At 45.6% G+C, this 25,131-nt stretch overlaps 1 protein-coding gene across 1 annotated transcript in view; it reads right to left on the reverse strand.

Moving 5' to 3' along the window:
* LOC120952894 (protein tweety-like) overlaps positions 1-25,131 on the reverse strand; it is a 45,907-nt gene that overhangs the window by 14,068 nt on the left and 6,708 nt on the right. The window contains exons 3-4 of the mRNA XM_049607329.1: positions 1,688-1,960; positions 251-475 (exon numbers count right to left, since the gene is read on the reverse strand). Of these exons, the coding sequence (XP_049463286.1) occupies positions 251-475; positions 1,688-1,960 (498 nt within the window). The remainder of the gene's footprint in view (positions 1-250; positions 476-1,687; positions 1,961-25,131) is intronic.

Below are 25,131 nucleotides of genomic sequence, written 5' to 3' on the forward strand. Positions count from 1 at the left end.
GACTGAAAAGGCTCCAGTAATATTGCAATCCAAGAAAAGTTGCTCCTAGGGGTTTTGCCGCTCTTTGCATTTCACTCCTGCACATAGTGGGCATATTGACGGAGAGAAAAATAGCTGGCCAATAATTGGACGAGTTTAACACAGTTTTAAATTTGAAATATTACCAAGAGTTATTCTAAATAAATCAAGTTTTACAGTATGAAGCCGGCTGTTCTAAATTAGGCATTCAAAAGTGTATTGATATACTTACATCCAGCAAGCTTTTCAGCGTAATGTCCGTATACGCAGGGCGCGTAAGATAGACGATCGTCTCCAGTGCGTTGATTGCGAAGGTTGTGTTGTCCTTGGCCATCTTAACCGTGTCGTGCAGCATGTAGAGGGCAGTCACATTCGGCCGATGGGGCGGCTGCTCAAAGATTTGCTCCAGTTCCGACAGGACCACCTTCGACTTAAGGTTATGCTTTACCATTTCCGTCTGTGAAAGTAAACGTGTGGGGAAAAGTGTTAATTTCATTAATATAGCCACCGCGCGGGAAGAATCCAGTTGGTCAACTGTTGATCGACAGACAAGGGAAAGGGCTTCGTTTAACGACATGCTGGTACCATCCAATGACACAATGGTCAACACGCCCTTTGCCGCCTTACTTGCTGCGGGCGACGCAAAGACAGAGGAGTACTGCATCGACGGTGATCGGTTTTAAGTGGATACGTTTAAGTGGTGATCAAATAATTCCCGGATGCTGATGTGCTCTTACTTGTGTAGATCACCAAGAATTGAAGAAGAAAAAACATCTGAATAGAGATGCTAAGTGTGTTTGACATGTTTGACCACAACGTGGAACCGGTTAAGGGATAGTCAAAAGGGTTGCCGTAAACGCATCGCTCTGTCGCCAACAAGTCGATAGAGGATCATGTAAAGTTCAACATTCCAACTCGAACGAGCATTAGATGATCATGTCAATTAATTCAGATCAGTGGAATTAAGATGTATCACAAAGCCACTTTTACGAGTAACATATTAGTAATAAATAATTTGAACGAATTGTTGCTATTCTAAGATTTCGGACTTCTTGCCTTATGCTAATGGACAACAATGCATTGCCTAAAGGTACTTTAAATAGTGTGTCCACAATGCTTCAAGCATCGCATCGCGGTCACATGGCGATGTGGTAACTGCTGTCTATACTCGGATAAATAGATACATTAGTCTAAGTTTCCAATGAGAAAAATAAGCCGGGGGACTGTAACGAAGCGAAAAGGCGGGAAGAAACGGGGTACGAAAAGTATGCCGTAACCGCATTTGCAACCGCACCATGATTAATGTTAAACGTAAAGGAACAGATCTCTCGCTCGCTCCGTCTCTGTCTCTCTAGAGACAAATCTCGCACAATTTAACCACAATCCCCCTGTCCATGGCAAAGATCGACAGAAATGAATGGTAGTATATCAAGCAGCCAAATCTTGTTTCTTGGAGCTTGCAAAAGTACAAGACACCGCGCGAAACCCGTTTATATGTCCGCGGAATCTTTTCAAATAAACTAAATCCTATCTCTACTACATGAAGATATATTTCTACTACGCTGATGGTGTCTCTCGAACCTAGCATGCAATTCGAGTCGAATGCAAGGCATCGAACTAACAAATAACAACAACAAGAAACCCTTCCTCTCAGACATTCCGCACTTACCTGATTCCGCACGTTCAGTATCAGCTGCTCGATCTTGCGGCCAGAGCCGAAGATCTGCAGCACCCCATTGTGCAGATCGTCGTTGCCGTACAGGCCGAGACCGATCGCCGCACAGCAGATGATGGCGAAAAAGATCAGCGTGCACTTTTGGCAGCCGTGCGACTTTGGCTTGCGCGGCTTCCGATCGCAGCAGCGCGTCAGCAGATACAGCAGCAGAAACACGAGCGAAATGATCAGCAGCGCGGCCGGTATGGACGCCAGTATGCCAAGGCTCTGTAAAAGGAAAAGAAGAAGAAGAAGAAGAAACAGTGGTGAAATTATGATCCATTTGAGCGGGTGATTTGATTTGTTGGGCCACGGCCATTGTGCGGCGCGTGAAAGCCCTTCACAACCAGCCCCACATCAGATATTTATTTGCAAGTGTCATTTTTCTTTAACGCTTTTCAATGAAACAGGTCCATCGAGCGTGTAAGTGATTCAACCCCACGGGCGAAATCAAACCACGTTCGCCCTTCCCGCAGTCCCCAGCATGGTTGAGCATGCTAACGAGCAATAAACTATGCAAAATTACATTTCCCCACCGTAGTCTGCCGTACCGTACCGACCTTCCCCTTTTTCTGCAACAACACAACAGGCAAGACGGACCATGCTCGACGGGGGAAGTTTTGCAGGAGGCTCCCGGGTACTGGGAAGAACGTTCCGCTCCAGCGTGGCTCGTCGAGTAGCACCGACGGCAGCTGCCGCAAGGCGAAACACATCGGACTGTTCCGGGTACTGTTCCCACTCCGGCTCGCTCCTCTTCTGCTTGGTACGTGGCAAAAAAGCAATCGAAAGCGGTGTCTGTAATTCGTCTGTTAGGAAGCGGAGAGTGTACAGCACACACCACCGATACGGGGTGGGTTCATAAGACCAGCAGCAGTTCCTTCAAGTGCAGCAAGGCAAAGCCCGGGCAAAAGACGCTTAAGTGAACCCTCAGACACAGTTTCATCCAATTGCAACTGCACCACCACCCGCTCACAACCGAAGAACCGACGTGGGACACACCTTATGCATGAATATGACGAGGACAAATCAGGACAAATTATTCATATGCCTCCTGTGCGCTGCTGGGCAAATGGCATGGAGGGTTCCACGGTGCTACCCTAGAATGGGTCCCGCAGCCGACTCTCCTCCTCCAGCACAATGGTGGTTTATTTTCGTGTCATTTTCGCGGCATACGCTATTTGCTCTGCGGGCCCAGCTGGTAATGGTTCTCCTCCTTCTTCTGTGCGCGCGGGTTCCTTCCGATGCCATTACACACCGGAAGTTGTATGAATGGGACCGCGAGTCCAATTGGCGGATTTTGTGTTGTTACCGTACACGTACGTACGTGTGTGTGTGTGTGTGTGTGTGTGAGTGTGCACATTAAAGCCCCGATTCATCGCGCACCGGATGTCTATTACTGCAAGAACGCTCGACTTGAGCATACAGAGAGCAGGCGCACCGGCTACCTAATCTTTCCTGCTGAATTATTGAAGCCATTAAAATAAGAAGAAAACCCGCTGTGCATACTTTCTACACTCCTGTGTGTGTCTTGCGAGACATTTTGGTTTGGATCAAACAGAAGCGCAGCGCGCTATTGCCCGACCGAACGGCCAGAATGGTTGTTTTTAATGGCAGTAAAACATAAAAATACTTCGCCCGGAAGCCGAAGTTTGTCGATTCCTGATGATGAGCAGAAACCATAAAACTTTCATCATTTGCCGGTGGTGGCAAGGTAGAGGAGTGGTTTGCCCGAATTTCCCGTGTTAATGCCTGCGAGCGCTTTCGCATGCGTCTAAGTAGAGCTTCCAAGAAGCCCAAAACTTCTGTTTTTGGGGGTAGTAGTTTTGCTGGGGGGGGGAAGCAATGTGTAGTCGCGCACCATTCTCTGCACCGTATCGGTGGTGACCCGAATATGCCCCCGTAAATGAAAACACCTACCGTCCCGCCCCGAAGCGCTACCTGCACAACCTTTGAAAGGCAAGACAAACCGGAACTCACGAAACGACACCGGAGCACGATGACGAAGGGCGAAACTTAATCCTTAGTTTCCTTAATTGAACTTTCCAACTACCGCTTGCAGGGCAACGGTTTGCGGATTTGGCCCAAAGACACCCTGTTCTGTTCCTTTTCCTCTCTCTCTCTCTCTCACCCTATTGCACCTTGCTAGATTTGGTCAAACATTTTACCGTTAGATGGGAAGGAGCAGGTTGGTGGTTTAATTATGCTTTAAACTAATGCTCCTGCACGCGATGAATGTTATGCCTTAATTTATGCACACATTTTTCTCATACTTTGCTGGACGGACGTTTTTTCCCCTACTGCTTGAATGGTGGCGACAAACGGTCGCAAATCGAGCGCTCGCATTGCTTTACAAAGCGCGACCACGCAAGAATGTCACAGCTGAGAGCTGGAAATGGGCCACAAATGGCTGTTATAAGCCACCTGCAATACGTGAAATTTAGGCCCTGTTCCGGATGACAATGTTTGGAACATACAAATTGTGCTTCACTTCCAGTGCACAAGCAAATGAAGAATCAAGTTGGAAGCTTGCAAATTTCTCCCAGATTCACACACAATGTCTAATGCAGTCGCGGTAGGTAAGAAATGAACCCAAAATGCTACACACACACACTGCTGAATAACCTGTTGGCCCCTCGGCGAGAGGTTTTTGCGAAGGATGGCCCGCGGACACACGACGCTCACGTATGGGGCTTCCATTTAGTTTTCGATGACCTAATCAGCTAAAGCTTAGCCCACCACTGAAAGTCCGACGATAGGTCGGTTTAGGCCACAACAAACTGCAAGGGATGGGAGAGCGCCTGCTGTGGCAGGCAAGAGCTGAAATTCTTCAGCTCATTTCAATCCATGGCGCACGGCCAAATACCTTTATGCAAGCCGGGCGGGAAGGCGGGAACGAAAGCAGCCATTTTCATTGGTGGCAGAGTACGATCAGAACACGACCCAGCCAAACTGCCCATCATGAGGGATAATAAAAAAGCTAATTGCATCGCATTCCGGAAACGTTCCGTGTCCCATTGAGATATGGGCGGAAATCACGTCTAGCACACCAAAGAGAGAAAGGAAAGGTGCTGTGGTGGGTGCCGGTCGGTGAAGAAAATTAATTATTAAACCCAAGAATAATAATGAATCGTTCGTTAGGGTTGAATGTAATTATAACATAAAGCTGCCTCCATCGATTCGTTAGACGACGGCGAGTCTATTCCTACTGTTTCTGTTTCTGGTGTGGTTCTTCTCGTCAATCTATTCCCTTCCGACGCCCCACACATATGGTACAAATTCATTGAACAAGAACGGCTAGATTTAATATGTAGAATCGAGAGCCACACACACACACACACAATGGCAAGATGTCATACAGCGGGTTTGTGATAGCGCACATAATTAATTCCAGTATCCTTGCAGAGAATATTACTTCCATACAGAATGGATACATAAAAAAACGCCTGGAAGGCATTGGTGGACATGTGGATATATGTTCCGGGGAGACAGTGTGCGCTATACACAGTAGGATCGATTCTTCCCATGTCGGAAATCCGATATTCAGACAAATAAGAGACACTGTAGTAGAACAAGCGACAAGCGAGTCGCGGCTTGCAGTACTCAAAGGGTTGGGGCTGAATGCAATGCAGGAAGTTACGGGGAAACAAGGCGCAGCGGCATACAGCTTTGAACGAATCATAAACGAGCCCAAGTCCACAAATGCATTGAAGATGATGGGAAAACAGGGTATTGGAAGGTAGGAAAGCGAATTAAATACGCTTCCTGTCGATTGCAGCCCGGAGAACAATGGTAAAGAGAGAGGGCATGAAAAAAATGCTTCCAGTTGGCAAGTTTAGTGATGTCCTGTTATCACAATCCGCTTCCGCCGTTACATTCCCGCAGCACGTTGTGTCAGAACATTGTACACCATTCGCATACGGGGGTTATGTATTCCACTGCCGTTGTTAACATTGACAATAGTTAGGAGAGGATTGCAAAAAAAAGGGAATTGCAAAAGAAGCCGAGTTGAGTTGAGTGTTGTGGAGATGCGGCACTCCACCGGAGCTCTTCCAGACACCAAAACACGGATCAGACAGAGAGTTGTAGTTTATTTATAGCAGAGTGTCTATTTTTTCTGGCCCCCTCGGGTCGGAAGTTACCGTTGCATCACGCCCATCCGGATGGCAGTAGGTGAGGGTAAAGGGTAGTAGTGCCACATTTGAATGGGTTTGTTGCACTCGACTGGAATCCCTGGTAGGGATGCTTGGACGATTGCAATAGAGACGCGGCAGTACTTGCATGCACCGTACCATGAATGGGGAAAAAGGGAATTTCTCCCGTTAATTGGCTTTTCCCTCTTTGCGTGGAAAGAAGCCGAGTGATCAAAAGTTAGCATAGCAAAGCTTTACTACACTGAAAAAGCTTTTTTTAATATTTGTTTTTCGCGTTATTGTAATGATAAAAAGTGTTGATGTAGGACCTTATGAGGATTGTACAGGAAACATGGTCGGAATGATTGAGATGTAGTAAATTTAAATGTATAAATAATATGTAATCATACATATAAAGACATGTGAGAACTAATGGCACATTGATAGAATATGATTTGGAATGCGGCACATGATACATGTACTTCTCCAATGTATTTACACTTTCCCTTTCCCAGCTCCTCGACCACTACGCAGATGCGTCGTCAGATCTCGCTGATGCGCCATCAGATGCGTGCAATGAATCATCCCCTTATGCCAATTCCTTTGTCTTGTGAGCAAAAAGATTCAGCCCATCAGGGAATGCTTTTTATGTGCATGATTCAAACTTCACCTTGAAACCAGAAACGACAGGAGTACAACGTCAGTCACACCACGTCAGATGGAAGACGGTTTTACTCTCTCAACATACATCCTCTTTTTAAGGGTATGCAAATTGACTTAAATTGAAGGTTTGACAAATTTCAAACTTCCACGCGGTTCTTGAATTATATTTTCTTTTTCTTTTCCCTCTGCAATCCTGGTATTGTTGCGGGACATATTTTTATCAGCTAGCCGTGACAAAATCGTCCAATCAATGTCAAGGCAACCAATTCAAACGCAGGCACACCTTGAACGAAGATAAGCGTAGCGCATTGTGCCGTAGGGAGCACGAAGGGAAGGTGGGAAAATGGTTTCAAATTACAATTTTCCGGGTTTTATTTTTGTTGCCCACTACTACAGAACAACAGTTGTGTTATTTTTGCACCGTCGTTTGCACATCTCGCTGTGTCGTGCCCAAATACGTCATCGGTTTTGAGTACGGTCATATTTTTCTTGTGGTGGGCGTTAATTCTCGTAGAAATACAATGAATAGCAAATAATATAAAGAAAGAAAGAAAGGGGAAACAAATTGCGTTTCCAAATGACGATAGCCCTTTTTATAATTGATTGTAGTTCTCGTAATCAACGAAAAAGCGACTGAGCATTTTGTTGTTCTATGGCTCGTATGAAACGCAATGACTTTGTTCAGTTCTAGCCTATGCAAAAGGTTACAAAATAAATGCAATGCACGCCTACTCTCGTGATAGCTTTCCACGTCTGTGATTGAACACAATGTTCTCCCCTGCTATGAAATCATAACCCATCACCATGCTGCCATACCCCTCGATGTGTGTTGACAGGTCGTTCAAACTGTGCACAAAATCATTAGCCGTACCAAATATTACCACCCCCCGTCAATTGCAAACAAACCACACACTACTACTGCTGCTGATGGAGCGCTGAGGGTTTTTTTTCGCTACAAAAATAGCTGCTCACAACAACTTCGGCGTGATTTGGAAGGAGTCGAATAAAAAAACACATCCATCCATCCATTAAAAACTATGTTTATCAGCTCGTTGTTGAACTCGCGTAAATACTTGATGAAGCCAAACAGCAATAACTCATATGGTGGATATCATTCAAACCCCATTCAATCGTGTACAGGGCGTACAGAGCTATGCTTGCCACACACTCATGTCGGGTCGGGGTTTTCGTTCGCCGTTGAAAATGATGGAAATATGAAATTAGATTCATCGCCACCAAGATTGGCACTTCACACAGACGGGAAACATGTTTCTGTCGGACAAGTGCTGCGTGAGGCTCGCCGGTCGATCGGAGCTTGTGCTATGATAGTATCAATTACGGTGCAGAGCTGAACATTGGCATTGGATAGAATCACCTTTTGACAGAACCACAATTGCATCGGTCATTTTCGTTGTGGTTTTCGTGTTTTTTTAGATACTCAATCCTAGCTTTGAAAACAATGTAAATTCTAACAAATTTTTGGTAGCATTAGCATTAGTAACCATTATTAGCATTAAGGATTATTGTACCAGTGTCAGTGTACATTTTGGCCATACATCATGGCCTATTCCGGCAAAAGCCACTTAAACTTTGGTGCCATTTTCGGGCTCTGGAACTATTTCCCAGAACATTCATCCATTGCTACAATATCCAGCACACGCGTAACGTGATTAATCAATCTATTCAAACTCTCTCGGCATTCAAACTCCCAGCCCGAGTGTGTCTCAATCTTCCATTACCTTTATTTAAAGGCCATTGATCAATCACCATCCCGGAAAGAAAGTCCTGTGCCAGCGTTCATGCGTCCAGTTGGCACCGTTTCCCCCACTGCCTCACTTCTGCACAACTTTCCGCCGCTGCTTATGTAATTCAATTTTCTTCTAGATTGGATTTCACTCAGAAACGAGCATGAAGTGTACTGTTCAACCTGGAGAGCTCCCTCCGGGAACTTTGACCTTCGCTAAGACTTGCTACAATTTATCACATCCAAGACGTTCTATAGCAAGCGCCTATCCCGAACAGTGCAAAGAAAAAAGGGAAATCAGTCTGCACAATCTGCCGTGAGGAGGTAAATCTTTGGCAATTTGTTCTCGAGCTGTTAGGTGAAAGTAACAAAACAAATAAAATAGGTATTGCAATCCCGATACCCGGTATCTCTTCTTCGATAATTTAAATTGAATACTATCTCTTGTGGCAAATCTATTTCCCCCTTTAGTAGGGCAGCCAAAAAAAAAACAGGTTAAGTGAGTGGATGATTACTTTTAAATGTTGAAGCCAAATGGCAGTATTACAACAAGAACTACATGAAAACCCGTTACAAAGTGTACTCTGGCACGGAAATGAGTTTTCAACGAGCGATTCACTTGAACCATTCATTACCAGCACACAGTCGCTGGGAAAATTGCTGACATTTCCATGAGTACAGTTTCATTTCGTGCCGTTCGTCTGATTGTCAATCTGATTTCCTTTTTTTTGTGCTGTCCCATGTACGTTTGTTTCGATACAAATCTTTCCAACTGATAGTCGACGCAGCAGCAGGAGCAGCAAGAAGGTGTATTATTTCCTGAATTCCATTTATCGTTAAATGTTACTCTGCTAGTATCGCATGATGCTGTACGCATTTTGAGAATGTATTATCTTCGATTCAGCAATATCGTAAGAGGACGACGTGACCTTTTTGTATTCCATTGAGAATTGAAGTACTTGACTGATAGTAAAATAATATGATTAGAAAGACCTCTAAGACTTTTCGAAGTAATCATTTTAGATTGTACGCCAGCCAGGGGACATAATATCTTGAAACAGATCGTGAAGTTTGAACAAAACGCCCATTGACTCATACCCAGGAAGCAAGACAATCGATTCAGATCACTTGTAAAGATTGTATTTGCTATAAAGAAAGCCATGTTTTACGGCTTCCGGATGTAAATCCCAATATTTCATTACAGCAAGCACTTTCTTGTCGCCAAGAATAACAAGGCCTTTGTCGCTACGCAGTTGGATAACACAGTTCCTTGTTGCTCACTTTCGCCCAATCGCTAATGTCGTAGTTCTTTTTTGGGTCGTAGAGTTTATTAAAATCAATTGATTTCCTTACGAGGAAGGTTAACTTCCGGCCAATTATAATTCAGCTGCAACCGTGCACATGGAACCCATATTTAATTGAATCATCAGTTGCTTTAAACCCGAACCATTTACGATCGGCCAATGTGAAGTATTTAAATAAAGGTAATTCAATTCCAAAAGCAGTACGGCCTCCGAGTCCGTCTTATTATCGTTCAACACTTGATGTCTTGATCTCAACAACAGAGCGAACATCGCATGGAGAAAGATGGAACGAACGGGTTCCGCTGGAATGCATTACCCTTTCAAATGCTTACTTGAGAGTTCGCAGAATCGTACCACCACCCAGGGTGGTTGTCAACTCGGGCGGCCTCTCGCAACACATGCCCGATTAGAGAAGGGATACTGTTACCGATGTACGCTGTAAGACAACAGGCATCACGCGACAAACTTATCAATTTACTGATCTGTAAGAGGACATGGGAAGAATTCATAAATCGAAGAAACACCCTCTTCAAGCACCCAACAAGCGTGTAGCAGTGTTTGAGCGGCTGGAATTGGGTAGGATACCCCGCGCGGCAGGATCCCGCCGTCGATGGAATATCAATTGCAGAAAGTCCGCAACGGTTGAAGCAGGAAACGGAAGCAGTAGGCTAACCTGAAAATGGGTTTCACGACAATACAAAAGCAACAACCGTACAAACTGAGCCGGCGGATTTAATTCCACATTCCAGTCAAGTGAGTCTGTGGCGCTTTCTGCCTCTCCTCTCGCCAGCAGTCACACCGTTGGTCGGTGCAATTTGACCACGCGACAGCACACCAATATCTGTTGTATGTTGATTCGCTGGAGAAGCTAAAAAACACAAGCCAACAAGGGGTGTCTCGGTAACGAGCGTCAGCGCGTCTTGAAACAGAGACACTTTGCTACATCGATATCATATTCCGGCCGTTGTCTCCGCCCAGATTCTGGTGACCAGAGCCATAAATGGCGGGAGGGTTAAGGAGAAAAAAGGAGGGCACAGGGCAGCCGAATGAAGTTGACAAACTTGCTTCAAGGTCGTGAAACAAACTTGGTCAGAAACGCAACGAATCCGAGTGAGCGATTCGCGCTGGCGAGAAAGTGAGCTTGATTTACTACTTGTTGATGTCGTTGGCGTTAGGGCTAATGGTGCTGCTGATGACGATGATGACAAACAATGTCGATATCGCGAAATGGTATCGTTCTCGAGTATGATCGATAAAGCGACACTACCGCGATGGGAAGGGAGCGTCGGCCGCTGCGAGCGGAGCAACATTAAACGCCGAAGGACGGACGGTGCCAGTACGGCATATGGAAGGTCGTTAACAGCTTACGGGGGACACACTTTGATAATCGTTTTTGGATGTTTTTTTTTTGTTGCTTCTCTTCTGTCTCGCTTCGCATTTTATTTTTGCTTCTTTTTGTTGTGATCGGGGGCGAAATATGTTAAAGGGTGTTTTAGCAACAAACGACTGTTGCGGGCCCATTCCCAGCGCAGGGAACTTGTTTCCAATCAGTTGTTGCTCGCGTTTTATTTTTAAACTGTCCATTAAAACAGACTGCCGCGTGCGGCACGAGATATTATCGATATGAATTATTGGTATTCATTTTTAATGCTGAGTGTTCTTTGCAATGTTTATTGAGCTGAGAAAAGGTATATAAAACCAGAACTAAAGAAAGTTTACTATGAGCTCATTCGTTATACGTTTCAAAACGTTCACCCTATTTGAATCTGTAAACGAAATGCAAGGTGGTATTGCTGTCTGCTTCGTCTGCTTTGCAAATACAGCTGGTTGTTTGATTTTTCAATCTTATCGCCACGCAAACATGCTGTTTAACCGAATTCCAGTCCATTCTGGAGGGTATTGCTTTACGTGATCCTCCAATACCAATACCATGAAATTTGTTTATCACGCTTCTTTGGCGGTTTAGTAAAACATTTCTCTTTATTTGGTCAATGATTACCACAGATAAAAGCCACATAGCGAATATAGTTGCTGGATAACGATATAGGATAAAAACGTTTCTTCCCAAGGTAAAAAGTCAACTTCCGCACAGGCGAATATCGACCCCTTGGCCGTGCGCACACGTTAGTCTCTCAACAGGTTTGACTACACCTCATGCTCACAGCTTTATAAACATTGCCCTTCGATAGTGCTTCGTCTGCGAGGTACCTTGTTTAAGTTTGCCGTTATTGAGTTCGGTTCATGTTTCAACAAATCATAAATCATAGCACCAGTCTTGTTACCGAGACTGTTTTGGCAGAAGTGGTTTATGTCTAGCATAATGATGGATTGTAAAATGGTACACCATCGCGGTATGGCCGCGGTTCCATGCAAATCGGGCACTGTTCTTCAATTACTCCTTCGTCATGCGATTTTTAGGCCTTACCTAAAGGAGAAAATGAAAAGGACAAAAAAAGCGTTCCATAAGCATTGCTTGTTTTATTCATTGTATTTGTAGAGCGATGAAACTCTTTTTCTACAGTGTGAGTTATTAGTAACTAGAGTAGGGTGGTGGTGCTCAACACTACTTCTCGCTGTATATAGAGTGAGGTTTCATATTGACATCTTTATTTTACAACTGGGACCTGTTTGACCTACGACTGCAATTATGTTGTCGACGAATTATGACCCGTAGGGGTCCCTTTCCCTTTCCATCACGTCTTGATCATCCATCATTCTCGCAATCACGCTCGCACACACACGCACACACATACCGATGCAGAGGGGAGCTGTAAAATTTAGCACCAACGAAGCAAAAGGTGAGTGAAGCGCGGTCAGGTCATAAAGTGAAATATGGTTAGCGGTCGTATGTGACTTTTTGGGACCAATATTCTTAATTTTATCTCTTTTTTGTCTTATATCTTTGCAAAACCATCGTTCATGGTTCGTTTTATTTGTATCAATAATATAATTCGCCCAATCGAGAGTATGTGCTGTGAATTGCCATTTAACATTCTACAAAATTGAATATAATATGCTTCAGCAAAAAATTACACACATACACATTTTTATCGCACCGGAAGCCCAGACACCTCGACAGATTTGTGACAAATTGAGCAGGAAGGAAGAGGAAGAGGAAAAAACAGCTCTACATAACTAACCATGCAAACAAACACGTACAACCGTGCTCTCCACGATGATGGAGGTCTTGTGGTCTCAACGCCAGTGTGGCAGCAAATACAGAAGAACGCAACCAGCTACGGGAGGTGGCGATTAGATATATCTGTATGTGACTTTGAGTCAAAAAAGCAAGTAAAAAGTAAAAAAATTGTCTTTCTCGACACACTCTTGGCTCAGCATTACCACCAGACGGAGGGAAAAATACCTTTGCATTGGTACTGGCTCTCAGCCTTTTGTGTGTGTGTGTCTGTTCACTCTTACTTTTTTGCCCCCCACACGCGGCGTCCCAATCGGCGGTCGATTTGACAATTTCGTTTGCTCATGCCTACATACAAACCCCACCAGCAAAGACACACGCTGCGCGCAGTGTCTCCTCCCCGGAGTGTGCATACCAGAGATACATTATTGAGAGAGGAAATGGAATTTATGAATATTTATGCTGCCGGTTTTTATGCTGCTTACGCGTTTGACGCTTCGACGCAACCGGTTCCTCTCTACACCACCACACGGATGCATGTAAGTATGTAGTATGCTCGCAGCTTGTCCATGCTCTCCGTCTCTCGCGCTCTCTACATAACAGGGCCACACAACATACACACAAACACAACCAGAGAGAGACACACACATACACGTTTTCTGGCTTCGAAAAGTCAATGTTTTGCTTTGCTGGCCGAGATTTACAGTCACATTTTACCAGATCCAGAGCCTCTCGCGTTTCACCGTTCCACGCAGCTGTAGTTGAGCGCCCTTTTTGCCTACGCACCGCACATCGCAACGGCCAACGCCTCCCAAGCGCGATGGGATGGAATGGGAAATGGGACGAAAATTATGTCTCTGCCTGCCTGCAGCATGCTGCTGCACGACTGCGAACGGTTTAATGCTTAGCTGCACACCAGACGGAGAGCACACACCAGTCCAGCGGGAGAGGGGCAACAAGAGCACCCGAAAGCTTTGCACCCGTGTGCATGCATGGTCCATGTGCCATACTCTTTTTGGTTTGGGTTTACCGGCGAGAAAAGAGACCCTCGCGCCATGGCAGGGAACCGAGACTTTACATGCAGCCGTTTCGTTCCTTCTAGCGCTCAAACGGATGATGTACGGTTTCCGGTGGAAAAAAAAAGATGAAGATGAGAACGATTTGATGTTCGAAACAATATCGCGCTGGTGGCCCGCCAGCTCCAACATTGAGTTATGTGTTTGTGCTTTTACAAGTGCGTTAGACGTAAATGGAATTAATGTTGCATTTGCGTTTTTGTTCGATATTTGTTAGATAATTTCAAAACTTTTTGCCTGCCAAATACAGTCAGGCGAAGTTTTCAACATCTGCTTGCCACAAACAGTGTAACATTGTGTGACTCACAGCACAGCAAACCCCCTCACTATATACATAATTCGACGGATCAGTCGATGGCTACGTTACCGCCATCTAAAGTGGAAAAAGGGTTTGCCCGCAGATTTATGAAGAGTGACACATTTCTTTATTTAACCGTGGCGTAAATAAATCATACCCCAAACCAAAACAAACTACACTCTACTCGCCGTTGCCCATCAAGCGCTGGAGCAAAAAAAACACTAAAAGAACCCTCCTCTGGTAGGTTCATAACCCGTACGCACCGAAGATAAATAAAATAATGCTTTATCGTTAGCTGCACGGTCCCAACACCAGAGCTCTGCAGAGAGCGATAATCTCGGGTGAGCTTACACTCAAGCACAAGGGCACACACTTTAACGTCTTCCAACAGTTACAGCTCCGGCTGTGCCCTAAAAACATGGCCGTCGATTTGCTGCCCTACACGCCTGTTGTTGCCCATTTCCCGAATCAAGCGCTCAAACGTGAAGCAGTGTGAGCGGGCGGTTCTCGCGTTGGTATGGTATATCTAGTGAATTGGATCTTCCAGCAAATCGAATAAAATCATAAATTTCGTTTAACGCTGGACCCGAGCGAGGCCGGCTTCGCGCTGGGATGGGAGTGCGGCGAGTGGGCGACATAAGCGCCCAGCCAGCTCACGGTGACATCTGACTACTGGGGAACGACTGGCAGGACGGGTGCGGCAGTGGTAAACAACAGCGGTTGACCATGTTGACGACTGAACGCACTAACTCAATTTCTTCTAATTTATGTGCAATCACGCTTTGTTTGAAGCCGGTTCCTCGTTGCAATCGTTGCAGCGAGCGTTTGCGTTGCAGTGTGAGAAGCAGGGTATGGAATGTTTGGTAGAAACAGACGATACTGACAACTGCACTTCATCGCGATGCACGACAAAACGAAAGCATCGCACAACGCCAGTTGTGTGGCAGAGTTTTGCGGTTGCCGTGGACGTGTTCGATGCTCCAATGTTGTATGTGTGTGTGAGAGAGAGAAAGAACAAGTATGAAAGAGAGCGGAAGCGAACACGAAACGGGAACGAACGATGGTCGACGTTCTGCTTCCTGGTGAACCAGGTCCGTCCCGTTGACGTCATCAGCGCACAGGCAGTGACGTAAACAAGGATATTCCCAGTCAGCACACCCTGGGCTGGTAGCTAGGGACCAGGAAACTAGGTTAAATCACACTTTCAAGGCAACCGATCAGGGGCTCGTTTAAGAGATTTTTGGAAAACGTAAGCGGTTCTATCCCTGTCGCTGGTTGTCTCTGCCACCACCCTATCTCCGAGCAAAAAGCCAAGGACTTTGGGTAGGGGCAACACATTGTGGAATGACGTAGGAAGTGATGCTGTAATTGCGATGCAGCGTGCAAAACCTAACAACGCTTTGTCTGTGTTACGTTTCACGGTTGAAAAAAAAGCGAACAAATGCTCAGCGTATAAGAGTACACAACACCCTGCGGCTTCGGCAGGAGACCAACGCTTCGGTACGAGTCCCTTGACAGTTGTAACGCAGTAAGACAATTTCCTTTAAGTGCATTTCGGACCGATTACACTGCGGGAGATGAGCGAGAGTGTGTGTGAGTGTGTGTGTGTAAACAATTAGAAGATCGTTCTGCCACACCCAAAGATACCTTTCGACAACCTTCGAGACGAGATTGTTTCAAGCACTATCGAACCCTCTCAGTAGGAACACTTCAAAGTTCTTATCTTCGAGTGTTATTTGCTTGGATTTGTTAATTTTTGTTTGGAATTCGATTGTATTGGTCAGTGATAATTAAAGCATTTTTACAGTTTGAAGATTGTCTTAGTCTCATATTGTATATTCACGTTCAAAACTATCTCTTCGACTTCCACTGAGAACAGACGGTCTCAGAGATCGGATTAAAATACTTCCTCATTCTAGAGTTTGCTCTGCTCCAGGCTCTTCCTCTTCATCAACGATTATCTCCATGAAACCAATATGTACAGACATCCCTATTTCCACCCTTCAAACATATTTTCATCCACGACTGGCATGGAACTGGCTTCTCCCATTCCAATCGTACTCGAAACCACTGTTGATTTGTTTCGGTGTCTGCATTCGCAGTTCAATAAACTTTCTCTTCACGAGCAACACAAACCAGCCCACGCGTGTTTGACGCCCACGGAATGGCTCTAAATGCACTCAACTGGCCCTTGGCCCTCCGCTGCCTGCGCCGGACCAACACTCCAGTTCGATTGCTTCTCCTTTGCTGGAAAACCGCATATACCGGACCAGACTATTCCGTTGGTCCGTGCCGGCCAGACGTCCAGAACGGTTGGTTTTGTTTATTGGAGCATCGAGACAGCTCGAGGTCTAACCTGTCGTGATGGCGACTGGAACGGACGCTTCCCGTAATACTCCAAGAAGAGTTTTCGAGTGCACACACAGCCCGGGACGTCTGTAAAGTTTGAACCAGATGTTACCTCGAACACGTTCCTTCCCTTTCTGTCGATTGGATGCACTTGAGCGTACGCTAGCGACCGGTGGAGAAAAACACGCTTGCATACGATTCATACTAGTACGAGCAAACTTCAGCATGACATTCTTCCTTGGGCAATTATCAAATGGGCCTTGATTTCACAAACTACTTTGTAGAATGAACAGCCCATAAAAATGGTCCCCATCAAGCAACAGGATTTAAAACGTAAATACCACAGTGTGATTCATTGGAGGTGCAACGAACGTGAATTTACCAGCTATCGGAAGAAAGATACCGTTGTAAGGAGTGCATATCTCGGAGCTGATGTAAGAATGCAACAAACAAGATAAGATTATGGGGGCTTTGGTGAGGTTAGCGTACGAGTTACACATTTAAACATTTACCTTCATATCGTACGACCATTGCTTATATCTTTGTATGGCGATAACAGGCATTGTAGAGATGTTTAAATAGTTGGGGACGCTACCCGTATTTCGTATGTATGTCGCAAGACATGCTTATAAGAGCTTATGATATTCCAACTGTGTTGACCTTTGAATATAACCAGGACTTTGGTAATGTTTGACAATAACATAATGCAATAGGAAAAGGACTGTAGCTGATTTAGAGTTACGTTCATAATCTCATTTCTCCGGAACAGTTCTACAGCCACTACTAAGCAGTATTATTAATCTATCAGGTCTTCAGTATCAAGTATCAGTTATTTGGAAATGCAGGTTTCGTATTATGCCATACTTCACATAGCAATGCTATAGTTAATTATACCATGGAAGCGAATGAGCTGTATTAGCACTCGTTTCTCTTGAAATAATTAACAGTAGGGTGTAAATTGGACCACACCGATCAACGGAAATGAGTGGAATGCAAATTAATATCAAATAAGCATGTATCGCAGGCTTCAATAGAAAACAACCAGCAACAACAAACCAATCCCTTGAACTAGGACGAATCAAAAGAAAGTGGAGCTGTTGCTGCGTTATTGTGTAAATGCTCCCAGGTCAAGGCAAACGTAATCCTACCGAATGGGTTGCGCTTAGTCTTATGCTCAATTGCTCCGTGTCGCCCAATCATCCAATTGCTCCGCCAAATAGGACCTCGAAAACGAATTCCCTTCGAAGGACTGTTGCATGCGAGACCATGCAGCAGGCACCAAACCGTGCGAAGCTAGAATGCCAACGGAAAACGACCAAAATCAGACCAGCAGGCAAATATGGTAACGGGTTTTTACGGGTTTCGAGTTTGATTGCGGAGCTCAAAAGCAGCGACCGACATCAAATAGAATTCGTGTTTCCGGGCGTCCTCAAACGCGTCTAGTACGAGGCAAGCGGTAGAGCGCAATGGAAATTGCCGTTTCTGACCTCGATGCAAGTGAAGCACGGGTGGTGTGGTATCGGCTTACGCCGTCGGATCATCTCCCGTGCTGGGCAGTGTGTGAGGACAGCGTGAAGTGTGGTGGACGCAGAGCGAAAGAGAGAAACAGTGTGTAAATCCACCCAATCACGCCGAGCTGCAAGAGGAACAGTGCAAGAGAAACGAGTTTTCAAAGATCTAGGTTAGGTTCAACAGTCGAACCCCGCGCCGAGGACTGCGTGTGTGGATAGGCGCAAGCATACGGCGGCGGCGTCTACACATCTAGTCAATTAATGCTACACCTTTCGCGACTGGCTGGTGAACTTTGAACCCTCGGCAAAGCCGCTTCAAGGTAGTGGCATTCTCTTCGTGCATCGAGAACGACGAGCATGAGCGACCTGAAAGTGCCACCGCACAAGACATTCGTGGAGGGTTTGTTCTTCGTACACTGGGGAGAGCCAGCTGACATACACACACACACACACAAGCGGCAAAATAAACAAACATGGAGGAGTGCAAAATGTACATAAATATTTGATATACTGTTTAGCCCCGAGCCAAGCATCCAGCCGCTGCTCGGCCGCTTTGCTGTGTGCAGTGCAGCGGCAGCAATGGCGACAGCAACGATGGTGTCTAGTGAGGGGGTTTCTATCCTCCCTCCCAACGAACACGGGAATGAATGGTCGGTAAACATTGGAAATAAGACGACGGAGCAATTTACGCTGATATTGTAGCTCAATTACTGAAGTTTCGTTTTAGAGACGGAAAAACCTGCCTATCCGTTGGGTGGAGAGTTTGCATTGGAGGATAGGATGGGGGTCTAAAAATAAACGAACGAAGGCAAAACATGCCACGTGATCAACGAGCCCCCACCAGCACGGGCTTCGCTGGAGAAGAGAACTTTTCCCCCGGCGCGACTTTAATGCTGTTTTATGCTCCCCGAGAGCCACTCCCCAGCCACTCGTTTTCCATTACTGCATGACTAGGCAGGGAGGCTAAACCTGCCTTTCCTTGTCCAAAGCGCACACCTTTGCTCTTTCGGTCTAACTCTTTCCTACCTTGCTCCACACCACACTCCCGGTGTGTTGTTTGTGATATCGCCAGATTCGACATTAACATTTTCTGATTAATTACCGTTAGCCGGGGGAGGACCTACCAGATTCACGCACACAGACACACCGGCAGCATATCTCATGCTGGGTGTGTGTGTGTGTGTGCGGTTGAAGTGCTCCAGATCGAGCGAGAATCAACGAACCCGAAACATAACAATTTCCTCCCCTGCCGTGCCAGGGCATGGGCGACCAACGCGTACTGACGACTAACTTCCGGTCGCGAGCGAATAAGCGAGCGTTCGAACCTCCGGCACACGACATTGCCGCAACCGTGTTTCAACCATCATTAACCCAACCACCGACAGGCTGAAGAGTTTAATCTTTTTTTAGGTGGTTTTACTGCCCTATCTTCCGCCAACTCCACACACCGGTTCTCTTCTAAGCAATTTCATCGAGGTGTCCAAAAATTGACCGCTCCATTGGCAACGCGCCGAGTAACTGGGTTTTTGCGGAAATTAATATTTATAAGAACGAAATTATTTTTACTTCGTTTCGTTCCGTTTTCCATCTGCCCTTGCTAGCCGAATGCTGGCGCACAGGGGCACTGTGCTCATGCCACTAAGCTCGGGAGAAAAGCGCCAGCGCCAAAACAAAACAAAAAAAAGCTCCAGCTTTATACGACCGTTACGCATGAGAACGAAAGACCGCACTTTCCCACCGGGACACAGAAGAACCCGTTACCTGCGATCGGGTTGCGGGTTATTGAACGCACCGGGCACGCAATTGGGGTGGGCGCGTACTAGAATGATATAGGCATATTTGGCGTGAAAAAGAAAGAAAGAAGGAAAATAAAACCTTCTGCCGAACACCGCAGATACGTTCCCATTTCCCTTGGCAACATGATGCGAGTAGCAACGTTACGTTTGACAATGGTTGCTGAGCGGACGGCGGTACCGGAGCGGGCGTTGTTACGTTGTTACGCTAGAACACTTTGCGCGGTTGGGTCCGCTTCCATAATCCGGACTAAATTGAGATGAATGATCCCTTTTTTTTTGAAGGTGCGGCCTAGAGGGGGGGTGGTAAGCAACGAGTTGCCAAAAGGAAGACGGGAACATGGAAGTAAAAGTAGCACAAGCCGAAAGCCCTTTTTGCGATTGAATGGATTGTCAATTTCAAAAACAACGACGCAATACGACTGGGTTTAAGAAATGGGGAACAGCCGTTGTGGGATTCCCTCACATAGGGATTTTGCCGCACAACGGAGCCAAATCTGGTGGAGGATAATTGGGGTACACTATCGAGCAGGAGACAAGCGTTGCCTTTTTCGTGAGCGTTATCAAAGGCTTTAAAAATATGCCATTCTAATAAGTTATAACTCTACTCTACGTGTACACGTGTGTACGTGTACAGCACAGCACATTGTTTTATGCATTGTTAAAAAAAATCTCATCAAGCTCGGCCGAAACCTAAAGGAATCGCTAGGGAAACTGCAATCAACGCATAGGAAAGTAATTTCTACACGAGACAAAAGGCCAATCCCACCATCAGCACCTCAACCCGCTCTGCGGTATGTTCGAACAACGTAAAGGCCACGCCAAGCCTTCGGGTCTGGCGGCTTAATGGAAGTGAAAGTGGACTTTAATGCATCAACACCTAAGGGAGGCTAAGATGAGGCGGCTAAGCGCCATGGGGAGATGATCACACGGAGGAGCAGCAAAAACCAATCACACATGATGGTGCAGGGAAACAACAAGGGATTATGCTTGCGTGTTTAATGCCAAACGCGTCTGTCAGCCTCTTAACGATATCGCGCCGAAAAGCGAATGTTACAAAACTAATGTACCAAGCAAGAAGGGGAAAAACAATAACAGTCGATCACCGTGGTTTATGAACGAGGCTTAATTATGTACAAATAAGTTTGTCGCCCAGCGTTGAACCGTTTGTTCAGTGCAGCTCCATCGCACAATTAAACACAAAACACGACAACAGCGACTCTTGCTTTAAGTATAGCGGGACATAAGAGCGCGGCAGCATTAAAATGCGATTGACGTCAGCTACGGTTAGGAATGGACGTAACCAAACATCGCACTGTCACCAGTGTGTAACACCGCATAAAGACGCGTTAAACTTTGACACAGAAGTTGTTTTTCTTTTCTTTCTAAAACGTGCGGAACAACCGTGATGTTTGGCAAATGTGGCTGTTAGTTGTGCAAAAAATCAAAGTCGCAGGCAAAATACCAAAACACTAGAATGAGCATGTTCTTGGAAGCAACCCCTCAAACGTGTTCCAAAAAAAGATGTAAATTTAAAGATGGATTTTGTTTAGAATGATTTACATAAATATAAGCCAAACATTTAATAACTACGATCAAATGTGCTTCGTACAAGCCATAGATTGACATAATGGATAGATTTATCAAACGCTCCGCACGAAAAGATGAAAAGAGATCCCCGTGTTTTGTTTTGCATGGCACTAAGGTAAACACGGTTCTGCCATTCTACCAACCGCACGGTTGCAATTGAGCGAAGGGAGTGAAAAAGAAACACACACAAACACAAACCTTTTCAACATTGCCCAAAACATTCACCATAGCACATCTGGCTGGATGCAGCAGCAAAGCATGTAAAAGCATTTGCTCGTTGAGGCTTCGGATACAGAGCATCTGAAAGCATACCGCCACTATACGCAAACACCAAACCGTTAGATGTCGCCCCAACTTTCTGCAGCCGCAACCATTCGTCGGTTGAGTTCGGTGAGATAGAGTAAAAGCAACATTAGGGAAAGGGGTTGGATTTTTTTTGTGTGCTGTAATTCTGTCTTTTCCATCTCCAAACAACTCTTGCGGAAGTGTCACACGTGTTGGAGGAAGAAAACAACGCGCACACAAGATGTACAAAGTGTTGTCAGTGAAGAAATGGTGAAGAAATGTACCAATGGACGTAGCCAGCAACCAACAACCAACAACAAAAAAGGCGCACACACAAGAGTTTCACTCGAAAGTTGCTGGCTCATTTGCTGATGAGGGAAGATAATGCACGCAAGATGCTGGCAGACACACACACACACACACACATGTCCGTACGGCATATATCGGGGGAAGGGTGCTGCGAGTGACGCTGACAGATGCTTTTTTGGAACTAAGCAAACGAGTGTACATGATTTTGGTTGTTGTTTTACTTCACACACCTCTTACACATTCGTGAATGCCAAAACACCGAATGTAAGTGGTTTTATAAATAATAAAAATTATTCCATCACATGTTTGACAAACTAGTAACATGTGTGTACCCGAGTTTCCCTACGAATTAAGCAAAAAAACACACAAATTAATGCAATTTTGCACCACAAAATTTGGTTTCGGAGCTACTATTGCCTGCCTGCTAACGGTGATTCATAAAACAAAATCGAAAAAGAATTGTCTTGCTCTTTGTTCCAACAAGCTGTGCCGTTTTCACAAACATATGCCAGTAATTAGGACCATTATGTGGGATTATGTGCAGGAGAAGAAATAAACACGTCCGTTTAGCGTACAACCACTGTACGCCACGTTACTCACGCATTGACGGTAACAATGCGCAGTTACACAGGCGCAATTTTCATGGTTACAAACTATTAGACTGTGCGTGAAATGTATTAAACTTCCCGCGATTGTACGATTGTGCAGACAGACCAGTGAGGAAACATATTGAAAACTCGAGGGAGCACTGTGTGCGCAGTGCAACAAGCACCCAACAAAGCACGTGCCGAGTGTGAAGTGACCTATAGTGCAGTTTAAAAATCATTTTATGCTTACTTCGGTGACGACAAGGGGGAAAAAACAAAGGCATCTAGTGTTCGGTGATTAAACACTCATGTAGCGCCATCACACGGAGTAATAACGCATGGCTGGCGTTTTTTTTTTTTGCTGTGTGAATGTTCAAACGACTGATAATCAATGTCGTGTGACCCTTGCATGGGAAGTGTTGTTTTTTTTTATGGTGTCTGACAGTGCCAACCAGTGTCAGCTGTTGGACGACGATAAGAATGTTGAAAAATGTAAATTAAAAACAGCACTTATCACGTTACAAATCATCCAGCAAAGACGCAAATCATCTTTGGACTGGTTTTGCAGAAAGCGCAAAAAGTGTTGACATGATATTGAAATTGGTAAATATTTGAAAACTAGACCAAACCGCGTTTAAGGCCTGCGTTGCCGATTGCAGCTTCCTGGGAGTGGCGTTGCGCTGAACAGCAGATTGGACTGGCTAGAAAAGTCGCACCATCGCCTCAACGTAAAAGGGCTCAGTGTTGCTGCAAAAAACGAGCAAAGCTCCAACAGGAAATGGAGGGCGAGAAAATGCGACGATCAGATACCGTCCCCTTTTCTACGAAGCGTGGAGCGAAGGGCAAGAATTTACAGAGCGTTTCCGCCGGGAGCAAATGTTGGGCATTTTACATCGGTTGGTTTCGCCGGGAGCAGGAAGATCTTGCACTGCTGCATTCCCTGTACTATTTGTTATCTTTCTTATGCTGCATTGTAGTATCGCAGAGTACAGTACATTGCGCTGCGTTCCTGTGTCCGCTGTCTGCAGTAAGCTTTTATCGCACTCTTGCCAACAGCTGCCGTCGCAAGTTTTGCTTTGTGAAACACGCTAAGGGGTTTTTTTTGCTCCACCATCACCCAACACGCTATCAGCAGAGCGCACTAGGGGTGGAGCTGCATCCGATGCAAAACGTGACCGTCGCGGAAGATGTGGGCGCGCATTCGCTGCTGCAGCGTTGATCACGATCCTACACGTGAAGTAAAGATGGAAGGGCAAACTAACAAACAAAAAAAAAAAAGATTTCGAACCAGAACCAGAGCGTTTGTCGAGCAGTGCGCTTCCGGCAGCTGCATCGTTGCAAGTTTGCTTGAGATAGCACGTACCAGCTATTGCTTGGAGAGAGAGAGCGAGAGATCGCTGGGAACCTACATCAGTATTCCGCGTACAGATTCGTACCTTCCAAAAATACCAACCAAAAAAAAAAAAAACAAAAAGATCATCAATCCCACAAATCAGTCGCACACGCGATGCAACAAAAATCCGAACGGATTCCCGCTGCTTCCCGAAAATTAATAGAAAATCTTATTTGCCCCCAGATCCGCTCCAAATTCCGAACATACACACACACACACACAGAGAAAGAGGCTTGGCGAAACGAAGGAGACCGTTTGTTTTTAAACGAATGAACACAAACACACACACACACACATTCCGTGACCGGAGTATTGAGGTTGCACACAACAGTAAAGTAACGCGTGCTCCCCGTAGTACAAAACACGAGAAAACGTGGACTATGAGGGGGCCACTGCATGAGTAATCAAAACCCGCGGAGGGCGATTTCAGGCCGGGAACCACAAGCGGTCGGTCGAAATTGGAGCACAGCGCGTTAAATTACCCCGGGCCCCATGCCTCTCTCGCGATTTAATGCTGCTCACGCTCGCATCGCACAGGGCCCGGCATTAAGAAGTGCCCACGAAGCCCACCGGCCCCCAGACAGCCCATTTGTTTTTGCCCAACAGTTTTGTGCCTCATGTGAGGTGTGCATCGTCGTAGGGTTTGGGTGCCATTTGTGCCATTGTTTGGTAGCTTATCGCGTCGCCAAAGGGTCGAGCCTTGACCGACGACTGCATTATTTGTGTTTTTGTTTGGGAAATTATTGCTGTTAGTGCAAGTGAATGACCGAACGTGTGCGAGAAGCGATTGATTTTCCCGTGGGTAACATACTTGGAATGGTTCGTCCATCTTTTTTCTCTTCATTGAAATGCTATAAATTGGAAGTCCTCACACAGTTGGTCTCAAAATATCTTACCACTTACGTACGAAAGGCTGATCAAATTCTTTTGCCTCATGCGTTTCGATCCTTCAACCGTCAATGGCTCTCTCGCAGGAGGTCTTCTGTGACTTTGTTGATCTTTTCTATCTCTTGCTATCACCAGAACGGAAAGTCGTTACAAAAGAATGTAAATCCCCACCGACGGGAACGACGTTAAAGCAAAGATTTTTAGAGGAAACAAAGCGAAGCGGCCTAGCCAATGTGCGTCGCACCATTACAACGAGCGAGACACCATTGTCAACCATTTGATCATAAAACTTTTGACTACGATATTTTGAGAAAAAGCATTTTTCCGTCCTACTGTCGTTCTA

This window comes from Anopheles coluzzii, chromosome 2, assembly GCF_943734685.1.
Source record: "Anopheles coluzzii chromosome 2, AcolN3, whole genome shotgun sequence".
NCBI lineage: Eukaryota > Metazoa > Arthropoda > Insecta > Diptera > Culicidae > Anopheles > Anopheles coluzzii.